The sequence below is a fragment of the Somniosus microcephalus genome, chromosome 23 (assembly GCF_052327205.1).
Source record: "Somniosus microcephalus isolate GS21.2 chromosome 23, FLI_Smic_1.0, whole genome shotgun sequence".
NCBI lineage: Eukaryota > Metazoa > Chordata > Chondrichthyes > Squaliformes > Somniosidae > Somniosus > Somniosus microcephalus.
Genome location: NC_141009.1, coordinates 571977 through 596493, shown reverse-complemented (window position 1 = coordinate 596493; position 24517 = coordinate 571977). Strand labels below are relative to the sequence as shown.

Below are 24517 nucleotides of genomic sequence, written 5' to 3'. Positions count from 1 at the left end.
CTCTGAACACCAACATTTCCCAATCTCTCACCATTTAAAAAAGCCTGCCTATATCCACCTGAGAGGGCAAACGGAGCCTCGGTTTAATATCTCATCCAAAAGTCAGCACCTCCGACAGTGCGGCGCTCCCTCGGCACTGCCCCTCCGACAGTGCAGCGCTCTCTCAGTACTGCCACTCCGAAAGTGCAGCGCTCCCTCAGTACTGCCTCTGCAATAGTGCAGCGCTCCCTCAGTACTGCCCCTCTGACAGTGCAGCGCTTCCTCAGTACTGCCCCTCCGACAGTGCGGCGCTCCCTCAGTACTGCCCCTCCGACAGTGCGGCGCTCCCTCAGTACTGCCCCTCCAACAGTGCGGCGCTCCCTCAGTACTGTCCCTCCGACAGTGCGGCGCTCCCTCAGTACGGCCCCTCCGACAGTGCGGCGCTCCCTCAGTACGGCCCCTCCGACAGTGCGGCGCTCCCTCAGTACGGCCCCTCCGACAGTGCGGCGCTCCCTCAGTACTGCCCCTCCGACAGTGCGGCGCTCCCTCAGTACTGCCCCTCCGACAGTGCGGCGCTCCCTCAGTACTGTCTCTCCGACAGTGCGGCGCTCCCTCAGTACTGCCCCTCCGACAGTGCAGCGCTCCCTCAGTACTGTCCCTCCGACAGTGCGGCACTCCCTCAGTACTGACCCTCCGACAGTGCGGCGCTCCCTCAGTACTGTCTCTCCGACAGTGCGGCGCTCCCTCAGTACTGCCCCTCCGACAGTGCAGCGCTCCCTCAGTACTGACCCTCCGACAGTGCGGCGCTCCCTCAGTACTGCCCCTCCGACAGTGTGGTGCTCCCTCAGTACTGTCTCTCCGACAGTGCGGCGCTCCCTCAGTACTGCCCCTCCGACAGTGCAGCGCTCCCTCAGTACTGCCCCTCCGACAGTGCGGCGCTCCCTCAGTACTGCCCCTCCGACAGTGCGGTGCTCCCTCAGTACTGTCCGACAGTGCGGCGCTCCCTCAGTACTGCCCCTCCGACAGTGCGGTGCTCCCTCAGTACTGTCTCTCCGACAGTGCGGCGCTCCCTCAGTACTGCCCCTCCGACAGTGCAGCGCTCCCTCAGTACTGCCCCTCCGACAGTGCGGCGCTCCCTCAGTACTGCCCCTCCGACAGTGCGGTGCTCCCTCAGTACTGTCTCTCCGACAGTGCGGCGCTCCCTCAGTACTGTCTCTCCGACAGTGCGGTGCTCCCTCAGTACTGCCCCTCCGACAGTGCGGCGCTCCCTCAGTACTGCCCCTCCGACAGTGCAGTGCTCCCTCAGTACTGTCTCTCCGACAGTGCGGCGCTCCCTCAGTACTGCCCCTCCGACAGTGCGGCGCTCCCTCAGTACTGACCCTCCGACAGTGCGGCGCTCCCTCAGTACTGTCCCTCCGACAGTGCAGCGCTCCCTCAGTACTGCCCCTCCGACAGTGCGGCGCTCCCTCAGTACTGTCTCTCCGACAGTGCGGCGCTCCCTCAGTACTGCCCCTCCGACAGTGCGGCGCTCCCTCAGTACTGTCTCTCCGACAGTGCGGCGCTCCCTCAGTACTGTCTCTCCGACAGTGCGGTGCTCCCTCAGTACTGTCTCTCCGACAGTGCGGCGCTCCCTCAGTACTGCCCCTCCGACAGTGCGGTGCTCCCTCAGTACTGTCTCTCCGACAGTGCGGCGCTCCCTCAGTACTGCCCCTCCGACAGTGCGGCGCTCCCTCAGTACTGCCCCTCCGACAGTGCGGCGCTCCCTCAGTTCTGCACTGGAAGTGTCGGCCTGGATTATGGGCTCAAGTCTCAAGATTTGAACCCACGACCTTTTGACCCAGAGGTGGGAGTACTGCCCACTGAGCCATGGCTGGTACCTGGGAAAGGATGAAAATTATTTTCTGGAGATGACGGTGACGGTGAGGTACAAACCCAACTCCCCACTTACCCTTTGTGCCAAAGAGTGTGTTGGTGCTGTTTGTGAAGTTGTTGATGTTTGTGTTAGTGTGGTGAACTGTCTCAGATTGCGGTTACTTGCTGCACTCCCGTTTCACTCCTCTCGCCACGGATTTGGGAACACGACGGAAATGCGTCTTTTGTGGTTTTTTTCAGGTCCCAGAATGCTGGCAGTTCGCAGCTACCAGGGCACTCCCCCTCCCCCCCTGGGGAAACCAGTCCTCGGCTTCCAGACCGGAGAAATCATTGAACTGCTCAAGGGAGATCCAGATTCATCGTGGTGGGAGGTGAGACTCGCTGGAGGGAGCACTGAGCCAAACCGGCAAGATCAGAACTCACCGAGTCTATCGCAGGGATTCCTGTGAAGGGCTAGGTAGCATCATACCAGTTACTGGTCTCCCCTTGTCGGAGCGCACTGCAAGGGGTAGAGAGCGGGATGAGTGATATTGTGATGGATAAAAGAAAAATGTTTGATCAGTTAGGCTAAAGGAAGATAAAGTGTCGGGCCGCGGGATAGAGCCCAGGATCCTGAGGGAGCAGCTTCCTGCGGCCGTAGATTGATATTTCAGGGTTCCATTGAGTGGATGTGCCGGAGGATTGTAGAGTGACCGGTGTAATTTCCACTCAAGAATGAAGACAGAGCCAATCACAACGTCAGCAACATGCATTTATATAGCGCCTTTAATGTAGCAGAACATCCTGTGGCGCTTCACAGGAGCGATTATCAAACACAATTTGACACAGAGCTACAAAAGGTGATATTAGGACAGGTGACCAAAAGCTTGATCAAAGAGGTAGGTTTTAAGGAGCATCTTAAAGGAGGAGAGAGAGGCGGGGAGGTTTAGAGAGGGAATTCCGGAGCTTAGGGGCCCAGGCAGCTGAAGGCACGGCCGCCAATGGTGGAGTGATTTATAGTAATCTGGGATGTAATGTTTAAGTTATCCACCAGATGGAGCCAAATATTAAGGGTTCACATTCACCAGTATTTAAGGTAATGGGTCATGTATTCAATGTCCTGGTACACCAGTTTATACGGTAATGTGGCATTGCATTATGGGTATGACTCAGAGGTTCATCCTCCATCTTGGCTCGTGCAGTAAGAATTATGTGCTGGCCTCCAGCTAGTAAGAGCTATGTCGCTCTGCTACACCGTGTAAATAAACAGTTGGGTTTGTTCCTAATATCTCGCTTCTCCCAGTTTCTGACCTTACCACTCGGATATCACATATTGGCGACGAGGATCAACAGATCATATCTTGACGAAGAAAAAAAAAGGAGCACTGAATAACGGATCATGGCTGCTACGGTAGGAAAGATCTCTGCTTTTGATGTTCAGACGCAGACCTGGGATGAATACTGCGAGGTGTTGATGCATTTCTTTGAAGCAAATGATACAGATGATGTCGGAAAAAGGAGCGCAATTTTGCTCACTTCTGTGGGAAGTCAGACGTATAGTTTAATGAGAAACTTATGCAGTCCTGAAAAGCCTGGAGACAGATCATTTGCTAACTTAGTGGCCTTGCTGAAGGACCATTTCAATCCCAGACCGAGTGAGATTGTACAGCGTTTCAAATTTAATTCACGGAACAGAAAACCGGGAGAGACTGTTGGATTATGTAGCGGTGTTGCGGAAATTGGCACACAATTGCAAACCTGAAAGACATGCTGAGAGATAGGCTAGTTTGCGGGATAATGGATGATCGAATGCAGCGGAGATTATTGTCCGAGACTGGGCTTACGTATGAAAAAGCGTTGGAACTTGCTCAAGCCATAGAGACAGTGAACCGAGATGTAAAAGAAATACAAGGTTCAGACTGGGCTACTACAAAGCAAGTTGCAGGTCAGGTTGTTGTGCTCAAGTTAAATATGCATCAGAAACCACAACGTGAGCATGTAAAGGCATGTTATAGATGCAATGGCGATCACCTGGCGAGGGAATGCAGGTTTCTGGAGGAAAAGTGCCACAAGTGTGGGGAAAAAAGGACATATAAAACGTGCATGCAGGGCAAAAGCAACCATGGAGGAATACAAACCAAAAGGGGGAGGAAAGCAAAACCTAGGAAGAGAAGTGAAAAAACAGGGAGCACATCACATCAGCGGAGAAGCTGAGAAAGAAGACGACATGTTCATAATGCATAGTATGGTAGAGAACATTCCAAAAGTGGATCCTATCACTTTGCAACTGATAGTAAATGACTCTAAGGTCAACTTTGAAGTGGATACAGGATGCGGTGTGACCATAATGAACAGGGAGGAGTACACAAAATTGTGGAACCGTGCAAAAGTTCCAGAGTTAAAGTCTTGCTCTATGCAGCTTAAAACATATACCGGTGAACGAGTGGCGACATTGGGTACAGCTACTGTAACTGTGCAACACAGGGACACAGTGGAACAGCTACCTGTAGTTGTAGTATCGGGTTCCGGACTAAACCTGTTAGGTCGGGGCTGGATACAAGAACTTAAATTGGATTGGGGAGCAATAAATCAAATAGAGGGAGGCAAACAGTTGTCTTTGCAAGAAGTGTTGATTGAACATGAGAACGTGTTCAAGGAAGAACGTGGCACATTTAATAGCCCCCCAGCTAAGATTTATGTAGACAAGGAGGCACTGCCAAGGTTTTTTAAACAACGACCTGTGCCGTATGCCATGAAACCGAAGGTAGAGGTTGAGCTTGATCGTCTTTTGAGAGAGAACATATTGGAACCCGTGAAATGTTCAGAATGGGCAGCTCCCATTGTACCTGTTTTAAAACCGGACAATTCGGTAAGACTCTGTGGAGATTATAAATTGACAGTAAATAGGGTGTCTAAACTAGAACAGTATCCTATTCCCAAAACGGAGGATCTCTTTGCAAACCTGGCTGGAGGGAAGAAATTCACGAAGCTGGATATGAGTCATGCATACTTGCAGATTACACTAGATGAGGAATCCAAGAAGTATGTAACCATAAATACACACAAGGGTTTGTTTACCTATAACCGCTTACCATTCGGTGTCTCGTCTCGTCCAGCTATTTTCCAGAGGACTATCAAGGGTGTACTGCAAGGGATCCCACATGTTTCAATCTATCTGGATGACATTCTGGTGACGGGAAGAACCGACCAGGAGCATCTGAGCACTCTGAGAGAGGTACTACAAAGATTGGATAAGGCTGGGTTACGGCTCAAGAGGAGTAAGTGCACTTTCCTGGGGAATGAGGCCGTGTTCCTGGGACACAGAGTGGATGCCACTGGGCTCCATCCAATCAAGGAGAAGGTACAAGCACTGCAGGAGGCCCCAGCTCCTACCAGTGTGACTGAGTTAAAAGCTTACCTGGGACTGCTAAACTATAATAACAGATTTTTACCAAACTTGGCAACAGTGTTAGCACCTCTTCACAAACTTCTGCGTAAGGAGACACAGTGGCAGTGGGAAGAGGAACAGAGGGTTTCATTTGAACAGTCCAAGAAACTGATGCTGTCCTCGGATGTGCTGGTTCACTACAATGCAGAGAAAGACATCATTCTCTCTTGTGATGCTTCACCTTACGGGGTGGGGGTGGTTCTGTCACACAGCTTGCAAGATGGAACAGAAAGACCAATAGGGTTTATGTCTCGAACTCTAACACCGGCGGAAAAAAACTATTCCCAGTTGGATAAAGAGGGGTTAGCAGTGATGTTTGGGTTACAGAGGTTTCACAAGTACATATATGGCAGGAAATTCACCATATGCACCGATCATAAACCTCTTCTATCTCTTTTTAATGAAATGAAAGCAGTACCACAGATGGTGTCACCCCGGATCCAGAGGTGGGCAGTGACGTTGAGGGCATATGAGTATGTCATCGTTTACAAGGCGGGCAAGTACCATGGGAACGCAGATGCCTTGAGCCGTCTTCCACTGCCAGGTACACCTATCCATGCAGCTCCAGAGGACAGAGTTTTGATGTTGGAGGACACGGACACGGTAATTGTGACCGCAGAACAAGTAAGGACATGGACCGGTAAAGATCCAGTACTGTCTAGAGTCCGAGAATATGTGATGGGTTGGCCACAGCATCCGGAAGGGACTGATTTCACACCTTACAGTGTCAGGAAGACAGAGCTGGGTGTGCAGGATAGTTGCGTGTTGTGCGGAGCACGAGTGATTATTCCACAGCCAGCACGACAGTCTATCCTAGGGCAACCACATCAGTGTCATCCTGGAGTTTCGCGTATGAAAGCCTTGGCAAGGAGTTACTTGTGGTGGCCAAAGCTAGATGAGGAGATTAAAAATCTAGTCAAGACATGCAGCACTTGTCAAGTACACAGGAAGGCACCAGCCGCGGCTCCTCTCCACCCTTGGGAGTGGCCGGATAAACCATGGAGAAGATTACATGTAGATTATGCGGGTCCATTCATGGGAAAGATGTTCCTCATAATCATTGATGCCCATTCCAAATGGATGGATGTTTATCCTGTAAATTCTGCTTCATCTACTGTTACTATAGACTGCCTATGTAGGAGTTTTAGTAATCAAGGGCTACCGGAGATCGTAGTAAGTGACAATGCCACGTGTTTTGTGAGTACAGAAACAAAAGAGTTCATGAGAAACAATGGCATAGGGCACATGACCTCAGCTCCATATCATCCGTCTTCAAATGGACTTGCGGAGAGAGCCGTACAAACATTTAAGGAGATGATGAAAAAAAGTGCGGAAGGGAGTTTGGCAGCCAAGGTGTCACGAGTTCTGTTCAGCTACAGAATAACACCTCAATCTACCACAGGACTCTCTCCTGCTGAGCTGTTGTTAGGACGTCGACTACGCTCCACTCTTCACCTGGTTCACCCAGATCTAAAAAGGAAGGTGGAAAACCGACAAATCAAACAAGAGAACCATGACAGAAGGACAAAGAGCCGCAGTTTTGGAGAAGGAGATGTGGTCCTTACCAGGAATTTCAGTTATGGTCCAAAATGGATTCCTGGCGTCATAGACTCCATGACCGGTCCAGTATCATATACGGTCATGGTGGGAACTGGTCAGGTAGTACGCAGACATGTAGATCAGATACTGACCAGACAAGGGGAAATCGAACTGGAGGTTCCAGAGGAGATGTCGGAGGACAAGTTGGCCCCCAGTTATCCAAATGCATCGGTGGTACCACCACCACGAACAGAGCCAGTTCCACCTGGACCCCTTCGTCAAGAGGAAACCATCGTAGCAGAGTCAGATACTCTGAGTACTGCTCAGGAGCAGCAGGTGGCTCTGCCACAACCAAGCAAGGACTTGACTGTAAGACGTTCACCAAGGACTCACAAGCCGCCAGAGAGATTGATATCGACCTGCTAGATTCGTTCAGTATGGACTATTGTTAAAGGAGTTTCCTTTTGGGACTTTTTAAGAATGTTAAATTAATGTTCAACTTAAGAGGGGAGGGATATAGCAAACTGGGATGTAATGTTTTAGTTATCCACCAGATGGAGCCAAATATTAAGGGTTCACATTCACCAGTATTTAAGGTAATGGGTCATGTATTCAATGTCCTGATACACCAGTTTATACGGTAATGTGGCATTGCATTATGGGTATGACTCAGAGGTTCATCCTTCATCTTGGTTTGTGCAGTAAGAATTATGTGCTGGCCTCCAGCTAGTAAGAGCTATGTCTCTCTGCTACACCGTGTAAATAAACAGTTGGGTTTGTTCCTAATATCTCGCTTCTCCCAGTTTCTGACCTTACCACTCGGATATCACATATTAAAATCAGGGGATGCCCAAGAGGACAGAATTGGAGGGGCGCAGAGATCTCGGAGGGTTATGGGGCTGGAGGAGGTTACAGAGATAGGGAGGGGCGAGGCCATGGAGGAGTTTGAAAACAAGGATAAGAATTTTAAAATCAAGGCGTTGCTCAACCGGGAACCAATGTAGGTCAGCAAGCACAGGGGGTGATGGGTGAACGAACGGGACTTGGTGCGAGTTAGGACATGGACAGCAGAGTTTTGGATGAGCTGAAGTTTACGGAGGATAGAAGATGGGAGGCCGGCCAGGAGAGCGTTGGAATAGCCGAGTCTGGAGGTGACAAAGGCAGAGATGAGGGTTTCAGCAGCAGATGAGCTGAGGCAGGATCGGAGTCGGGTGGTGTTACTGAGGTGGAAGTAGGCGGTCTTAGTGATGGAGAGGATATGTGGTCAGTAGATCATCTTGTTTGCTGGGTCCCATTCAGCCCGAGCTGATTCACCCTCGTTCAGCGGAGTGGGACTTCCCCGAGCCCCCCGACATGCCCAGTTGACATTTGGGGGGAGGGAAGGCAGAAGATTCACCCACAGTCCCCCAACTGGAATGTTAAGGTCCAGTCCCAATGGAGCGGAATCTGTCTCATACTCCGCCCCCCACCAGGCGCAAGCGCACATTATAACCTCTCCCGCCGCAGGAGTCATAGAGTTATACAGCACAGAAAGAGGCCCTTTGGCCCGTCGCGTCCGCGCCGGCCATCAAGCCCTGTCTATTCTAATCCCATTTTCCGGCACTTGGTCCGTAGCCTTGGATGCTATGGCGTTTCAAGTGCTCCGCAGTCTCTGCCCAAACCGCCACACTTAGAAATCCAACCAAGCCACAGAGCCTCTGAGATCGGCAGTCGCTGCCTTTGTGGCCCATTGGAAACCCCCGGTCCTTGCCCCCCAAGATTAACCGGGGTTAGGGCTGCGCTGTCAGTCAGGGAAGGTGCGAGCCCCGTTCTGGAGGACTGCTCAGGGTGAGCTGCTCAGGGTGAGCTGCCCAGCCACCTGTTGTGAATCAATAACTGGGGGCAGGGCCCCTTGAGTCTTCCAACCATCACCTTCAGGACTCTCCTCTCCGATATCATTTTCTTCAGTGAAGACCGGTGGGAAATATTTATCAACATTGATGATCCTCTCCTCAGGGGTTCCACTTTACTCATTCTTTTGATGCTTTTTGAACTTTTTCCCTCATTCTCCCTCTTTGCTTTCCGTATCCTGCTCTTAATCTTTTATTTTCTCGCATCCTCCTTTAGTTTTTTTCCTTATTATTCTCATGGTTAGAGGCCATCAATATAAGATAGTCACTAATAAATCCAATGGGGAATTCAGGAGAAACTCCTTTCCCCAGAGAGTGGTGAGAATGTGGAACTCGCTGCCACAGGGAGTGGTTGAGGCGAATAGCAGAGATACATTGAAGAGGAAGTGAGAGAAACACATGAGGGAGAGAGGAATAGAAGGATAGGGTGAGACGAAGAGGGGTGGGAGGAGGCTCGTGTGGAGCAGAAATACCAGCAGAGACCCGTTGGGCTGAATGACCTGTTTCTGTGTAATTACAGTCCTTACAGTCCTAATCTCTTTATTCAACTTTGGCATCCTGAAACTATTAGTAGTTCTCTCCATTTTTAATCAATTTCCTTATTCTGTCCCTTTCCAGTTTGTCTTTTTAAATACAGTCCTGTGGGGTCGCCTTCCACCTCCCCGCCCCTCAGCTCCCTCCTCATCTTTCTAAACTCTGCCCTACTCCTATCTGGTGTCCTAGTTTCTATACAGACTTTTTCCCTTCCTCATTGGATCTTAAACCATAACATATTGTGGTCTCTACTCCCAAGATTCTCATCCACATTCAGCTCATCTACCTGATCCATTTCATTGTTCACAACCCGTTCGACCATACCGAACAAACTCCCAGATCCCTTCGCTCCTCCAACTCTGGCTTCTCGTCCATCCCCCTGATACCTGGGATGGCAGGAATGACGTATGAGGAGAGATTGGGTCGATTGGGCTTATACTCGATGGAGTTTAGAAGAATGAGAGGGAATCGCATTGAAACTTACAAAATTCGAACAGGACTGGACAGACTAGATGCAGGAAGGATGTTCCCGATGGCGGGGGAGTCCAGAACCAGGGGTCTAAGGATAAAGATAAGGGGTAAGCCATTTAGGACTGAGATGAGGAGGAATTTCTTCACCCAGAGAGTGGTGAACCTGTGGAATTCTCTACCACAGAAGGCAGTTGAGGCCAATTCATTAAATATATTCAAGAAGGACTTCGATATATTTCTTGAGGCTAAAGGGATCAAGGGATATGGGGAGAAAGCAGGGACAGGGTACTGAGTTTGGATGATCAGCCATGATCACATTGAATGGCGGAGCAGGCTCGAGGGGCCGAATGGCCGACTCCTGCTCCTATCTTCTATGTTTCTATATGTTTCTATCCCTCTTGCTAAATTGTAGTAACAATATGCCATGTTCGGGAGGCTGGGGGAGGGTCAGGGGAGGTGGCAACGTGCCAGGCCGAGGGTGAATGGGGGAGGGGTTGGTATGTCTGGCAGTGAGGGTCCTGTATAGCGTGTGTGTGTGTGTGTGTGTGAGGGGTGTCTGCGGGTTGTAGCCCTGGTAACCTACAATATAACTATGTGTGTCTGTGTCTGTTTCAGGGGAGGGCACTTCAGTCCAAACGGTCTGGTTATTTCCCGAGCTCATCTGTGAAGCCATGTCCAGTGGACTCCCGAGTAAGTGTGATAAAGTTTCGGACTTTGTGTAACGTCCGCCTGTTCCTGCCTGTTCAGTCTCCTACCCCGATACCCCACTTCATTTAGGGTCTGCCCTCGGGAGCTGCCTCTCCCGGTCGCTCAGCTGCATCAAGGAGCTGGAGTCACCGATACATTGTAAACTGGTCAGATACACAGGAGCTACTAAACTGGGGGCAGGGTTCGTGGAATCTGATGAAGCAGCCAGGGATTAGAGAAGGACCCAGACAATCTCTGCACGTGGGCAGAAGTGCAGCAAATGGAATTCAATACAAAAAGCTGCAGGATTTTACACATTGAATCGAAAAATGCACTGACTGCATGGGCGGGAAGAGTTAGAGGCGATCGGAAGGGATTGGGAGCGATAGTGGACTCAACACTGACCTGTGTCCAATCAGTGCAGCCATTAACAAAGCAAACCCAGTCCTGCGATATATCACCCGGTCAGTCTGACACTGACCAGTGAGTGGGGTACGGGTTCCACACACACTGACTCTCACTGGGGTATGGGTTCCACAGATGCTGACTCTCACTGGGGTATGGGTTCCACAGACGCTGACTCTCACTGGGGTACGGGTTCCACAGACACTGACTCTCACTGGGGTACGGGTTCCACAGACACTGACTCTCACTGGGGTACGGGTTCCACAGACACTGACTCTCACTGGGGTACGGGTTCCACAGGCACTGACTCTCACTGGGGTACGGGTTCCACAGACACTGACTCTGACTGGGGTACGGGTTCCACAGACACTGACTCTGACTGGGGTACGGGTTCCACAGACACTGACTCTCACTGGGGTATGGGTTCCACAGACATTGACTCTCACTGGGGTACGGGTTCCACAGACACTGACTCTCACTGGGGTACGGGTTCCACAGACACTGACTCTCACTGGGGTACGAGTTCCACAGACACTGACTTTCACTGGGGTACGGGTTCCACAGACACTGACTCTCACTGGGGCACGGGTTCCACAGACACTGACTCTCACTGGGGTACGGGTTCCACAGGCACTGACTGTTCCCATACTTCACACGCGCACTTTTCAAAAGGAGTTCCTTTATAGGAGCCCCACTTTGCTCGCTCGGGGCACTGAGGTTAGTTGTCGTTGTCGCGACATCCTTGTCAAGCTCAGCCAACTCAGTGAGGAAGGTTGTTTCACTCCTGGTCAGTGGGCCTCAGTACCACACTGGGAGGTTCACTCCTGGTCAGTGGGCCTCAGTACCACACCGGGAGGTTCACTCCTGGTCAGTGGGCCTCAGTACCACACCGGGGGGTTCACTCCTGGTCAGTGGGCCTCAGTACCACACCAGGAGGTTCACTCCTGGTCAGTGGGGCTCAGTACCACACCGGGAGGTTCACTCCTGGTCAGTGGGCCTTAGTACCACACCGGGAGGTTCACTCCTGGTCAGTGGGCCTCAGTACCACACCGGGAGGTTCTCTCCTGGTCAGTGGGCCTCAGTACCACACCGGGAGGTTCTCTCCTGGTCAGTGGGCCTCAGTACCACACCGGGAGGTTCACTCCTGGTCAGTGGGCCTCAGTACCACACCGGGAGGTTCACTCCTGGTCAGTGGGGCTCAGTACCACACCGGGAGGTTCACTCCTGGTCAGTGGGCCTCAGTACCACACCGGGAGGTTCACTCCTGGTCAGTGGGGCTCAGTACCACACCGGGAGGTTCACTCCCGGTCAGTGGGGCTCAGTACCACACTGGGAGGTTCACTCCCGGTCAGTGGGCCTCAGTACCACACCGGGAGGTTCACTCCCGGTCAGTGGGGCTCAGTACCACACTGGGAGGTTCACTCCCAGTCAGTGGGGCTCAGTACCACACCGTGAGGTTCACTCCTGGTCAGTGGGCCTCAGTACCACACAGGGAGGTTCACTCCTGGTCAGTGGGGCTCAGTACCACACCGTGAGGTTCACTCCCGGTCAGTGGGCCTCAGTACCACACTGGGAGGTTCACTCCTGGTCAGTGGAGCTCAGTACCACACGGGGAGGTTCACTCCCGGTCAGTGGGGCTCAGTACCACACCGAGAGGTTCACTCCTGGTCTGTGGGCCTCAGTACCACACCGGGAGGTTCACTCCCGGTCAGTGGGGCTCAGTACCACACCGGGAGGTTCACTCCTGGTGAGTGGGGCTCAGTACCACACCGGGAGGTTCACTCCCGGTCAGTGGGGCTCAGTACCACACTGGGAGGTTCACTCCTGGTCAGTGGGGCTCAGTACCACACTGGGAGGTTCACTCCTGGTCAGTGGGGCTCAGTACCACACCGGGTGGTCTCTGGAGTTTAGTTGGTTCCGTTCATTTGGCCCAAGACTGTGTCACGACACCAAGCTCGAGGATTTCTTGTGTTTGTGCCGAGCTCTCAGCGCCTGGGCTGCACAGCAGGTGTGAATACAAGTTTTGCTAAAAATAACCAAGTATTCAACAGAAAAATAATGGGTTTTAAATTTCCCTTTCAGCATTTTATTAAACCACCTTCAAAAGAGCCCGACTACAGCACATACCCCTGGTAAGTCACTGACAGATGCACTGTCCCATCAAACACTCCCGGGGCAGGTACAGCACGGGTTAGATACAGAGTAAAGCTCCCTCTACACTGTCCCATCAAACACTCCCGGGGCAGGTACAGCACGGGTTAGATACAGAGTAAAGCTCCCTCTACACTGTCGCATCAAACACTCCCAGGGCAGGTACAGCACGGGTTAGATACAGAGTAAAGCTCCCTCTACACTGTCCCATCAAACACTCCCAGGGCAGGTACAGCACGGGTTAGATACAGAGTAAAGCTCCCTGTACACTGACCCATCAAACACTCCCAGGGCAGGTGCAGCACGGGTTAGATACAGAGTAAAGCTCCCTCTACACTGTCCCATCAAACACTCCCAGGGAAGGTACAGCACGGGTTAGATACAGAGTAAAGCTCCCTCTACACTGTCCCATCAAACACTCCCAGGGCAGGTACAGCACGGGTTAGATACAGAGTAAAGCTCCCTCTACACTGTCCCATCAAACACTCCCAGGGCAGGTACAGCACGGGTTAGATACAGAGTAAAGCTCCCTCTATACAGGGACCGCTCGGGGTCGGTGTGTATTTTGGGAATGCGTCACTAGCTCCAGCATTTCTTTTTTCTCTCGAGGTTTGCGGGAAACCTTGAGCGAGGTCAGGCCGACAACCTCCTAAAGTCACACATCAGTGGGACGTACCTTATTCGTGAGCGGACAGCGGAGGCTGAAAGATTTGCAATTAGTATCAGGTTGGTAATGACCACATTGTGTTTTTACGAAGGTGCGGGGGCTGAGTGAGTGTGTGGAGTGGGGGGGGGGGTGCTGGGCTGGGCCGGGCGGGGTCTGGTTTGGTCTGGTCTGGGCCGGGTGGGGTTTGGTCTGGTTTGGTCTGGGCTGGGCAGGGTCTGGGCCAGGCGCGGTCTGGGCTGGGCAGGGTCTGGTCTGGTTTGGTCTGGGCCGGGTGGGGTCTGGGCCGGGCGCGGTCAGGTCTGGTTTGGTCTGGGCTGGGCAGGGACTGGTCTGGTCTGGTTTGGTCTGGGCTGGGCGGGGTCTGGGCCGGATTTAGGCCGGGCGGGGTCTGGTCTGGGCCGGGCGGGATTTAGGCCGGGTGGGGTCAGGTTTGGGCCGGGCCGGGCCTGGTCTGGTTTGGGCCGGGCGGGATGGATCATTATTCAGTCCCATTTCCCAGTGCACATTCTGGTGTATAATCTAATATGTGAATTTGATCTTGTTATGATTTGATGTTTTTAATGTTTGTTTTTACGACGCTCAGTCCCTCCACTGATGGCCTCTCTCCCCAGGTTTAACGACGAGGTGAAGCACATTAAAGTTGTCGAGAAGGACAATTGGATCCACATCACTGAAGCCAAGAAGTTTGAGAGTCTCCTGGTATGCTCCCTTTCACTCTCCTTTCCTGACAGTGCTTGATGTGTTCTCCTGGTGCCTGTTACTCTTTGGCACTTCCTCCGAGTGACCTTTCTACATGTCGGAGCCCAGAGTATGTTACTGGGCTATTCCACCATTGGGGCAGCACAGTAAAGCTTGGTCTTGACGTGCAGGAGTCATTGGATAGTGATCGGGACAAGGGACCAAGCTGAATTTCCCCTTCCCTTACGCAGGGAGTGGAGGACAGTGTAGGGTTCTTGCTACTGTCATCGCTTAGACCATCATCATGGATCAGGGCTGGAACCTGAGAGCTTCTTGCTGTTCGTGGCTCAGACCCACACCGGGCGGGGGAGTTATCTCATGAGGGAGCTGTATTTTTGTTTTTTTATATCTGTACTCTGTCCCAGATAGTGTTGGTCTTAAAATCTGATGTATATGTCGCACTCCCATGGACAGAGAGCTGGGATCCCATTGGAGGATCTGCTTGTTCAGAAGTAGAGTTCTGGGATCCCATTGGAGGAGCCATTAATTAGACCAGGAGACATTCAGAGTCAGTGCTCTGATTCCTCACTCATTGCCCTGTGATCTGGGAGGGGTGATTTGAGTGAGGTTCTCTGGTTCTCACCTAGTGTTCAGTTACCGAGGCATGTGTGGCCGATGATACCAAATGCCATCTCATGGGGTAGGGAAAAGTGCAGTAATGAACAGGAGCCACTCACTACCCGAGTCTGTTCCGAGAGCGTGGACATAAGTTTAAGAAACCGAGGAAGTGTGAGCCAGGGACTGAGGGGCGAGGGTTTCTGTTAACTTGCCCATGTGGAGTCAGGTTATTGAGTGATGATGGGTGTAATTTCTTTAATTGTAGGAGCTGGTAGAATATTACCAGACACACTCACTGAAAGAGAGCTTCAAGCAGCTGGATACAGCATTACGCTTTCCGTACAAACAGCGAGAGAGGACAGTCCAGCGTTCGAACTCACGGACTCCAGGTAACCAGGTCGCCACTAGTGAGCCAGTTAATCCATCGGTCAGTTACATTGAATCGGTGGGTGGGGAGGTAAATAACGCGAGGGGTAAGAGGAGCAGGTGGATAGGTGGTATGTGGGGTGAAATAGGGGAGAAGTGCTAATGCTGTGGGGAATTCTAGCTGTCGGTGCCCTTTCAGCAGATGCCTGGATGGCCGCCTGTCTCGCCCATTCCGTCTGGTTATTGCCCTGCAGGTGCCCCAATGCCTGTAAATATGGGTAGGGGGGTAAGTGGGCACTGTCTTGCTCAGGTGTAGCCTGAGCTGCCCATCATCCGCTCTTCCTTTAAACCACGAGTAAACGGGGAATTCCCGTTGGGAAGCCCATTGTCCCAATCTCTTGGCTGTACCAGAAAATGGCCATGCAAGAAGCCCTTGGCTCAAAGACTTCTCACCGACTCAATGGAAACAACAGTTTTCGGAATAGTCTCAGAATGCTGCCACTGTTGGGCATGTTTCCATAAACAGCACACCCTGGAGGGGCATTTTACAGGGCAACAACTGACTGAGAGGTGGGTGATTCTGAAAATTGGATTTGGTGCCAAATGGGTGGAAATCTGGCCTGATGGGTTGCTGCCAAGTTTGCCAACCTGTTGTGCCAGTTTTATGCCCCATTGTCAGCTGGTGTAGGACCAATGCTGCTCTTGGGGATGGATACAATTCAATATCCTCGCTCAGTGCTAGTACGGCTCCAATACTCTCTGTCTCTCTTCACGGTGAGACTGGAGCAGCCTCTGTGCCCCTTCACGGTGAGGCCATAAGATTGCTGAAGTTCGGTGACTGCTCTGTAGCAGATGTGGCAGCCATTTTACTCAAATCTGGCTGCCTCTATTTCATTGAAAGAGGCTTCATTTTCTGAAAATGGTTGCCTTCTCCTTTGTTTTAATGCTGCTCTGAATGATTCTCCTGTATTTCGTGTTCATGCACTGACTGTTCCTCTCTTTCTAACCTCCTGCAGCCTCCTCCTCCTCTTCCTACAACTTTGCTTTTCTTAATCCTCAGGGCTTCAGTGTTGCGTCTCAGAACTCTGCTCCTTTCTGGTCAGGTACAGCTCCCTTTACTACCTTCTCCTCCTTCTCTGACTTGCTGCAAAGCCCCTCAGACTGGCCCAAGTCCCAGCATCGCAGTATCAGCCACAGAGGCAAAGCCAGAAACTTAAAACCTCAAACCTGGTGACCAGGTCTGGGAGGAACATTCCCTCTGCACTAAACCAAAACCCAGAGTGTCAGGTTGAGAGAGAACTTAGTTCACATGTGGGAGGTAAAGCCAGTCACTGCTCTCAGACCCCACTGTAACTGCACTGTGAATATTTCTGCTGTTTGGCAAAGTAAAGAAAGAGCTTCACAACCTCAGGACGTCTCAAAGCGCTTCACAGCCAATGAAATACTGTTTGAAGTATAATCACTGTTGTAAGTACAAGCAGAGTGTGATACAGCGAGTGACGCACTTCTCAAAACGAGTTTTAAAGAGCAAGTTAATCTAGCAGGCGATGCATTTTGCTAACTGTGACTCACTGCTAGATGAATTAATAGCGCAGATAGAAATTAACGGGTTTGATCGAATAGCCATTACGGAGACGTGGTTGCAAAGTGGCCAAGGTTGGGAACTAAATATTCCAGGATACTTAACTTTTAGAAGAGATAGGCGAAATGGAAAAGGAGGAGGGGTAGCTTTGATAAAGGATGGGATAAAGACAGAGAGAAAGGATCTTAGCTCCAAAAATCAAGAAGTAGAATCAGTTTGGGTGGAGCTAAGAAACAGCAAGGGGCAGAAAACATAGAAACATCGAAGATAGGAGCAGGAGTCGGCCATTCGGCCCCTCGAGCCTGTTCCGCCATTCAATGCGATCATGGCTGATCATCCAAACTCAGTACCCTGTCCCTGCTTTCTCCCCATATCCCTTGATCTCTTTAGCCTTAAAAAATATATCTAACTCCTTCTTGAATATATTTAATGAATTGGCCTCTACTGCCTTCTGTGGTAGAGAATTCCACAGGTTCACCACTCTCTGGGTGAAGAAATTCCAAGGCTAAAGGGACCAAGGGATATGGGGGGATAGCAGGGGCAGGGTACTGAATTTGGATTATCAGCCATGATCGCATTGAATGGCAGAGCAGGCTCGAGGGGCCAAATGGCCTACTCCTGCTCCTATCTTCTATGTTTCTATATAGACAGGCTAAGTGAGTGGGCAAGAACATGGCAATGGAATATAATGTGGAGAAATGTGAAGTTATCCACTTTGGTAGGAAAAATAGAAAAGCAGAGTATTTTTTAAATGGTGAGAGACTGGGAAATATTGGTGTTCAGAGGAACCTGGGTGTTCTTGTACACAAATCACTGAAAGTTAACATGCAGGTACAGCAAGTAATTAGGAAAGCAAATGGTATGTTGGCCTTTATTACAAGAGGATTTGAGTATAAGAGTAAAGACATCTTACTGTAATTATATAGGGCCCTGGTGAGACCACACCTGGAGTATTGTGTACAGTTTTGGTCTCCTTACCTAAGGAAGGATATACTTGCCATAGAGGGAGTGCAATGAAGGTTCACCAGACTGGTTCCTGGGATGGGGGGAATTGTCCTGTGAGGACAGATTGAATAGACTAGGCCTATAGTCTCTAGAGTTTAGAAGAATGAGGTGATCTCATTGAAACATACAAAATTCTTACAGGGCTTGACAGGGTAGATGCAGGGAGGATGTTTCCCCCTGGCTGGAGAGTCTAGAACTAGGGGGCATAGTCTCAGGATAAGGGGTCGGCCATTTAGGACTGAGATGAGGTGAAATTTCTTCACTCAGAGGGTGGTGAATCTTTGGAATTCTCTACCCCAGAGGCTGTGGAGGCTCAGTCGTTGAGTATATTCAAGACAGAGAGCGATAGATTTTTGGATACTAAGTGAATCGAGGGATATGGGGATCATGCAGGAAAGTGGAGATGACGTAGAAGATCAGCCATGATCTTATTGAATGGCGGAGCAGGCTCGAGGGGCCAAATGGCCGATTCCTGCTCCTGTTTCTTATGTTCTTACGTTTTGTTAGGCCCAAACACCAGCTCTGTAAGTATTCTGTTCCATGGTGAACTTTAGCGGAACCATTTGGCCGTTGTTGCCAGGAACAGCAGGGGCTTTGCATCAATAGCAGTCTGAAGACCCCACCGTGGGGCATAGGCCTGGATTGTTTCCTGCTGAATTTTTTGTTCACCTTTGGTAAACTTTAGTTTGTGTGTCCGTGCAGTGTTTAACCCCCGACCCATTGGCATGGCAACAGCACGATATAACTTCGCAGCCCGCGACATGCGTGAGCTCTCACTGCGAGAAGGAGACACTGTGAAGATCTACAGCAAGATCGGGGGCGACCAGGGCTGGTGGAAAGGTGAAGCAAACGGGAAGGTGAGTGTCAGAGCGGAACAGGAATTGGAAAATGTTCCAGGCCAGAAACAGGCCCTTTACCCAGTCTAATCCCACTCTCCCCCCTCACTCCCTGTACCCCTTAATATTCCACCCAGTCGAATTCCATTCTCCCCCTCACTCGCCGTACCCTTCAATATTCCACCCACTCTAATCCCACTCTCCTGCTCACTCGCCGTACCCTTCAATATTCCACCCACTCTAATCCCACTCTCCTGCTCACTCCCCGTACCCTTTAATATCCCACCTAGTCTGATCCCACTCTCCCCCTCACTCCCCGTACCCTTCAATATCCCACCCAGACGAATCCCACTCTCCTGCTCACTCCCCGTACCCTTTAATATCCCACCCAGTCTAATCCCACTCTCCCCCTCACTCCCCGTACCCTTTAATATCCCACCCAGTCTAATCCCACTCTCCCCCCCTCACTCACCGTACCCTTTAATATCCCACCCAGTCTAATCCCACTCTCCCCCCTCACTCCCCACACCCTTTAATATCCCACCCAGTCTAATCCTACTCTCCCCCTCACTCCCCGTACCCTTCAATATCCCACCCAGTCTAATCCCACTCTCCCCCTCACTCCCCGTACCCTTTAATATCCCACCCAGTCTAATCCCGCTCACCTGCTCACTCCCCGCACCCTTTAATATCCCACCCAGTCTAATCCCGCTCTCCTGCTCACTCCCCATACCATTTAATCATAGATTCTTAGAAAGTTGCAGCACGGAAGGAGGCCATTTCGGCCCATCGTGTCCGTGCCGGCCAACAAAGAGCTATCCAGCCTAATCCCACTTCCCAGCTCTTGGTCTGTAGCCCTGCAGGTTACAGCATCCCAAGTGCACATCCAAGTACTTTTTAAATGTGGTTAGGGTTCCTGCCTCTACCACCCTTTCAGGCAGTGAGTTCCAGACCCCCACAACCCTCTGGGTGAAGACATTTCCCCTCAAATCCCCTCTAAACCTTCCACCAATTACTTTAAATCTGTGCCCCCTGGTTTTTGACCCCTCTGCTAAGGGAAATAGGTCCTTTTTATCCACTTTATCTACGCCCCTCATAATTTTAACACCTCAATAAGGTCTCCCCTCAGCCTCCTCTGTTCCAAGGAAAACAGCCCCAGCCTATCCAGTCTTTCCTCAGAGCGAAGATTCTCTACTCCCAGCAACATCCTTGTAAATCTCCTCTGTACCCTCTCTAGTGCAATCACATCCTCCCTGTAACGTGGTGACCAGAGCTGCACGCAGTACTCTAGCTGAGGCCTAATTAGTGTTTTATACAGTTGAAGCATAACCCCCCCCCCCCCCGCTCTTATATTCTATGCCACGGCTAATAAAGGCAAGCATTCCGTGTGCCTTCTTAACCACCTTCTCTACCTGGCCTGCTACCTTCAGGGATCTGTGGACATGCACTCCAAGGTCCCTTTGTTCCTGTACACTACTCAGTGTCCTACCATTTCATGTGTATTCCCTTTCCTTGTTCGCCCTCCCCAAATGCATTACCTCACACTTATCCAGATTGAATTCCATTTGCCACTGTTCTGCCCACCTGACCAATTTATTGATATCTTCCTGCAGTCTACAGCTTCCTTCTTCAGTATCAACCACACAGCCGATTTTAGTATCATTTGCAAAGTTCTTAATCATACCCCCAATATTCAAGTCTAGATCGTTGATATATACCACAAAAAGCAAGGGACCTAGTACTGAGCCCTGCGGAACCCCACTGGAAACAGCCTTCCAGTCACAAAAACACCCATCAACCATTACCCTCTGCTTCCTGTCTCCGAGCCAGTTTTGAATCCAACTTGACACTTTGCCCTGGGTCCCATGGGCTTTTAACTTTGTGACCAGTCTGCCATGTGGAACCTTATCAAAAGCCTTGCTAAAGTCCATATACACTACATCAAATGCACTACCCTCATCTACCCTCCTTGTTACCTCCTCAAAAAATTCAATCAAGTTTGTCAAACACAACCTTCCCTTAATAAATCCGTGCTGACTATCCTTGATTAATCCGTGTCTTTCTAAATGAAGATTTATCCTGTCCTTCAGAATTCTTTCCAATAATTTTCCCACCACCGAGGTTAGGCTGACTGGCCTGTAATTATTCGGTCTATCCATTTCTCCCTTTTTAAACAAGGGTACCACATTAGCAGTCCTCCAGCACCACACCTGAAGCCAGAGAGGATTGAAAAATGATGGTCAGGGCCTCTGCTATTTCCTCTTTTGATTCGCTTAACAGCCTGGGATACATTTCATCTGGGCCTGGGGATTTATCCACTTTTAAAGCTGCTAAACCCCTTAATACTTCCTCTCTCACTATGTTTATTTCATCTAATATTTCACACTCCTCCCCCCTGATATCAATGTCTGCTTCGCCCCTCTCCTTTGTGAAAATAGACGCAAAGTATTTATTAAGAACCCTACTGACGTCTCCCGCCTCCTCACACAGATTACCCTCATGGTCTCCAATAGGCCCTACCCCTTCTTCAGGTATCCTCTTACTCTTAATATATTTATAATAAAACATCTTTGGATTTTCCTTGATTTTACATACCAAGAATTTTTCATGCTCTCTCTTTGCTTTCCTAATATCCTTTCTAATTGCACCCCTGCACTTTCTGTACTCCTCTAGAGATTCTGGAGTATTTAGCCTCCCTTTTTTTCTTTATCCTATCCTGTATGTCCCTAGATATCCAGGGGGCTATAGATTTGTTTGTCCCACCTTTTTTCTTTAAGGGCACATATTTGGTCTGAACCCTCTGGATCTCCTCCTTGAATGCCTCCCACTGCTCTGACACTGATTTACCTTCAAGTAGCTGTTTCCAGTCCACTGTGGCTAAATCCCCTCTGAGCTTAGCAAAATTTGCTTTTCCCAAATTTAGAATTTTTATTCCTGGTCTATCCTTGTCCTTTTCCATAACTGCCTTAAATCTAACAGAATTATGGTCACTAGCACCAAAATGCTCCCCCACTGATACGCCTTCTACCTGCCCAGCTTCACTCCCTAAAACTAAAGAGCATGCCGGGAACAGCACCAGGCACACCGAAAAATGAGGTGTCAACCTGGTGAGGCTACAACACAGGACTACTTGCATGCCAAACAACAGAAGCAACATGCGATAGACAGAGCTAAGCGATCTCACAACCATCGGATCAAATCAAAGCTCTGCAGTCCTGCCACATCCAGTCGTGAGTGGTGGTGGACAATTAAACAGTTAACAGGAGGAGGAGGCTCCAAAAATATCCCCATCCTCAATGATGGTGGAGCTCAGCACGTGAGTGCAAAAGACAAGGCTGAAGCATTTGCAACTATCTTCAGCCAGAAGTGCCGAGTGGATGATCCATCTTGGCCGCCTCCTGAGGTCCCCAGCATCACAGATGCCAGTCTTCAGCCCATTCAATTCACTCCACGTGATGTCAAGAAACGGCTGAAGACACTGGATACTGCAAAGGCTATGGGCCCTGACAACATTCCGGCAATAGTACTGAAGACTTGTGCTCCAGAACTAGCTGCGCCCCTAGCCAAGCTGTTCCAGTACAGCTACAACACTGGCATCTACCCGGCAATGTGGAAAATTGCCCAAGTATGTCCTGTCTTCAAAAAGCAGGACAAATCCAACCTGGCCAATTACCGTCCCATCAGTCTACTCTCAATCATCAGCAAAGTGATGGAAGGTGTCGTCGACAGTGCTATCAAGCGGCACTTACTCAGCAATAACCTGCTAACTGGCGCCCAGTTTGGGTTCCGCCAGGGCCACTCGGCTCCTGACCTCATTACAGCCTTGGTCCAAACATGGACAAAAGAGCTGAACTCAAGAGGTGAGGTGAGAGTGACTGCCCTTGACATCAAGGCAGCATTTGATCGAGTGTGGCATCAAGGAGCCCCAGCAAAACTGAAGTCAATGGGAATCAAGGGGAAAACTCTCCATTGGTTGGAATCATACCTAGCACAAAGGAAGTTGGCTGTGGTTGTTGGAGGTCATTCATCTCAATCACATGACATCACTGCAGGAGTTCCTCAGGGCAGTGTCCTAGGCCCAACCATCTTCAGCTGTTTCATCAATGACCTTCCCTCCATCATAAGGTCAGAAGTGGGGATGTTCGCTGATGATTGCACACTGTTCAGCACCATTCCAGACTCGCCAGATACTGACGCAGTCCGTGTCCATATGCAGCAAGACCTGGACAACATTCAGACTTGGGCTGACAAGTGGCAAGTAACATTCGCACCACACAAGTGCCAGGCAATGACCATCTCCAACAAGCGAGACTCTTAACCATCTCCCCTTGACATTCAATGGCATTACCATCGCTGAATCCCCCACTATCAACATCCTGGGGGTTACCATTGATCAGAAACTGAACTGGACCAGCCATATAAATACTGTGGCTACAAGAGCAGGCCAGAGGCTGGGAATTCTGCGGCGAGTGTCTCACCTCCTGACTCCCCAAAGCCTTTCCACCATCTACAAGGCACAAGTCAGGAGTGTGATGGAATACTCTCCACTTGCCTGGATGAGTGCAGCTCCAACAACACTCAAGAAGCTCGACACCATTCAGGATAAAGCAGCCCGCTGGATTGGCCCTCCATCCACCACCTTCAACATTCACTCCCTCCACCACCGGCGTACCGTGGCTGCAGTGTGTACCATCTACAAGATGCACTGCAGCAACTCGCCAAAGCTCCTTCAACAGCACCTTCCAAACCCACGACCTCTACCACTTAGACGGACAAGGGCAGCAGACGCATGGGAACATCACCACCTACAAGTTCCCCTCCAAGCCACACACCATCCTGACTTGGACCTGTATCGCCGTTCCTTCACTGTCGCTGGGCCAAAATCCTGGAACTCCCTTCCTAACAGCATTGTGGGTGTACCTACACCATATGGACTGCAGCGGTTCAAGAAGGCGGCTCATCACCATCTTCTCAAGGGCAATTAGGGATGGGCACGAAATGCAGGCCTAGCCAGCGACGCCCACATCCCATCAATGAATAAAATAAAAACTCCAGAACCGCCCCCTCCCTTGTTGGGCTTGCTACATACTGGCTAAAAAAGTACTCCTGGATGCATTTTAGGAATTCCGCACCTTCTATACCCTTCACACTAATTTTATCCCAGTTAATATTGGGGTAGTTGAAATCCCCTACTATTACAGCCCTATAGTTTTTGGCACTTCTCAGAAATTTGTCTACATATTTGTTCTTCTATCTCCCTCTCACTGTTTGGGGGTCTGTTGCACACTCCCAACAGTGTGATCACCCCTTTCTTGTTTTTCAATTCGACCTGTATGGCCTCGTTTGATGATCCTTCCAACATATCATCTCTCCTCACAGCTGTAATAGTTTCTTCAATCAATACCTCGATCCCCCCCATCCATTTTTACCTCCCTCTCTATCCTGTCTGAAAATCCTGTAACCAGGAATGTTGAGCTGCCACCCAGTCTAATCCCACTCTCCCCCTCATTCCCCGTACCCTTTAATATCCCACCCAGTCTAATCCCACTCTCCCCCTCACTCCCCACACCCTTCAATATCCCACCCAGATGAATCGCACTCTCCCCCTTCGCTCTCCGTACCCTTTAATATCCCACCCAGTCTAATCCCACTCTCCCCCTCGCTCCCCGTACCCTTTAATATCCCACCCAGTCTAATCCCACTCTCCTGCACACTCCCCGTACCCTTTAATATCCCACCCAGTCTAATCCCATTCTCCCCCTCGCTCCCCGTACCCTTTACTATCCCACCCAGTCTAATCCCACTCTCCCC

General features: G+C 50.5%; 1 protein-coding gene across 7 annotated transcripts in view; it reads left to right on the top strand.

Moving 5' to 3' along the window:
- The window catches only part of vav2 (vav guanine nucleotide exchange factor 2), a 271817-nt gene that overhangs the window by 198138 nt on the left and 49162 nt on the right, over positions 1–24517 (top strand). For 4 of the 7 annotated variants that reach the window (XM_085965171.1, XM_085965168.1, XM_085965170.1 and 1 more), the window contains 8 exons: positions 2092–2222; positions 10327–10401; positions 12886–12935; positions 13564–13680; positions 14233–14320; positions 15183–15306; positions 16300–16386; positions 18573–18727. In XM_085965171.1, the coding sequence (XP_085821297.1) occupies positions 2092–2222; positions 10327–10401; positions 12886–12935; positions 13564–13680; positions 14233–14320; positions 15183–15306; positions 16300–16386; positions 18573–18727 (827 nt within the window). Of the gene's footprint in view, positions 1–2091; positions 2223–10326; positions 10402–12885; positions 12936–13563; positions 13681–14204; positions 14321–15182; positions 15307–16299; positions 16387–18572; positions 18728–24517 lie in introns of those variants that run through there. The other 3 variants (XM_085965172.1, XM_085965169.1, XM_085965173.1) reach the window with 2 other exon arrangements.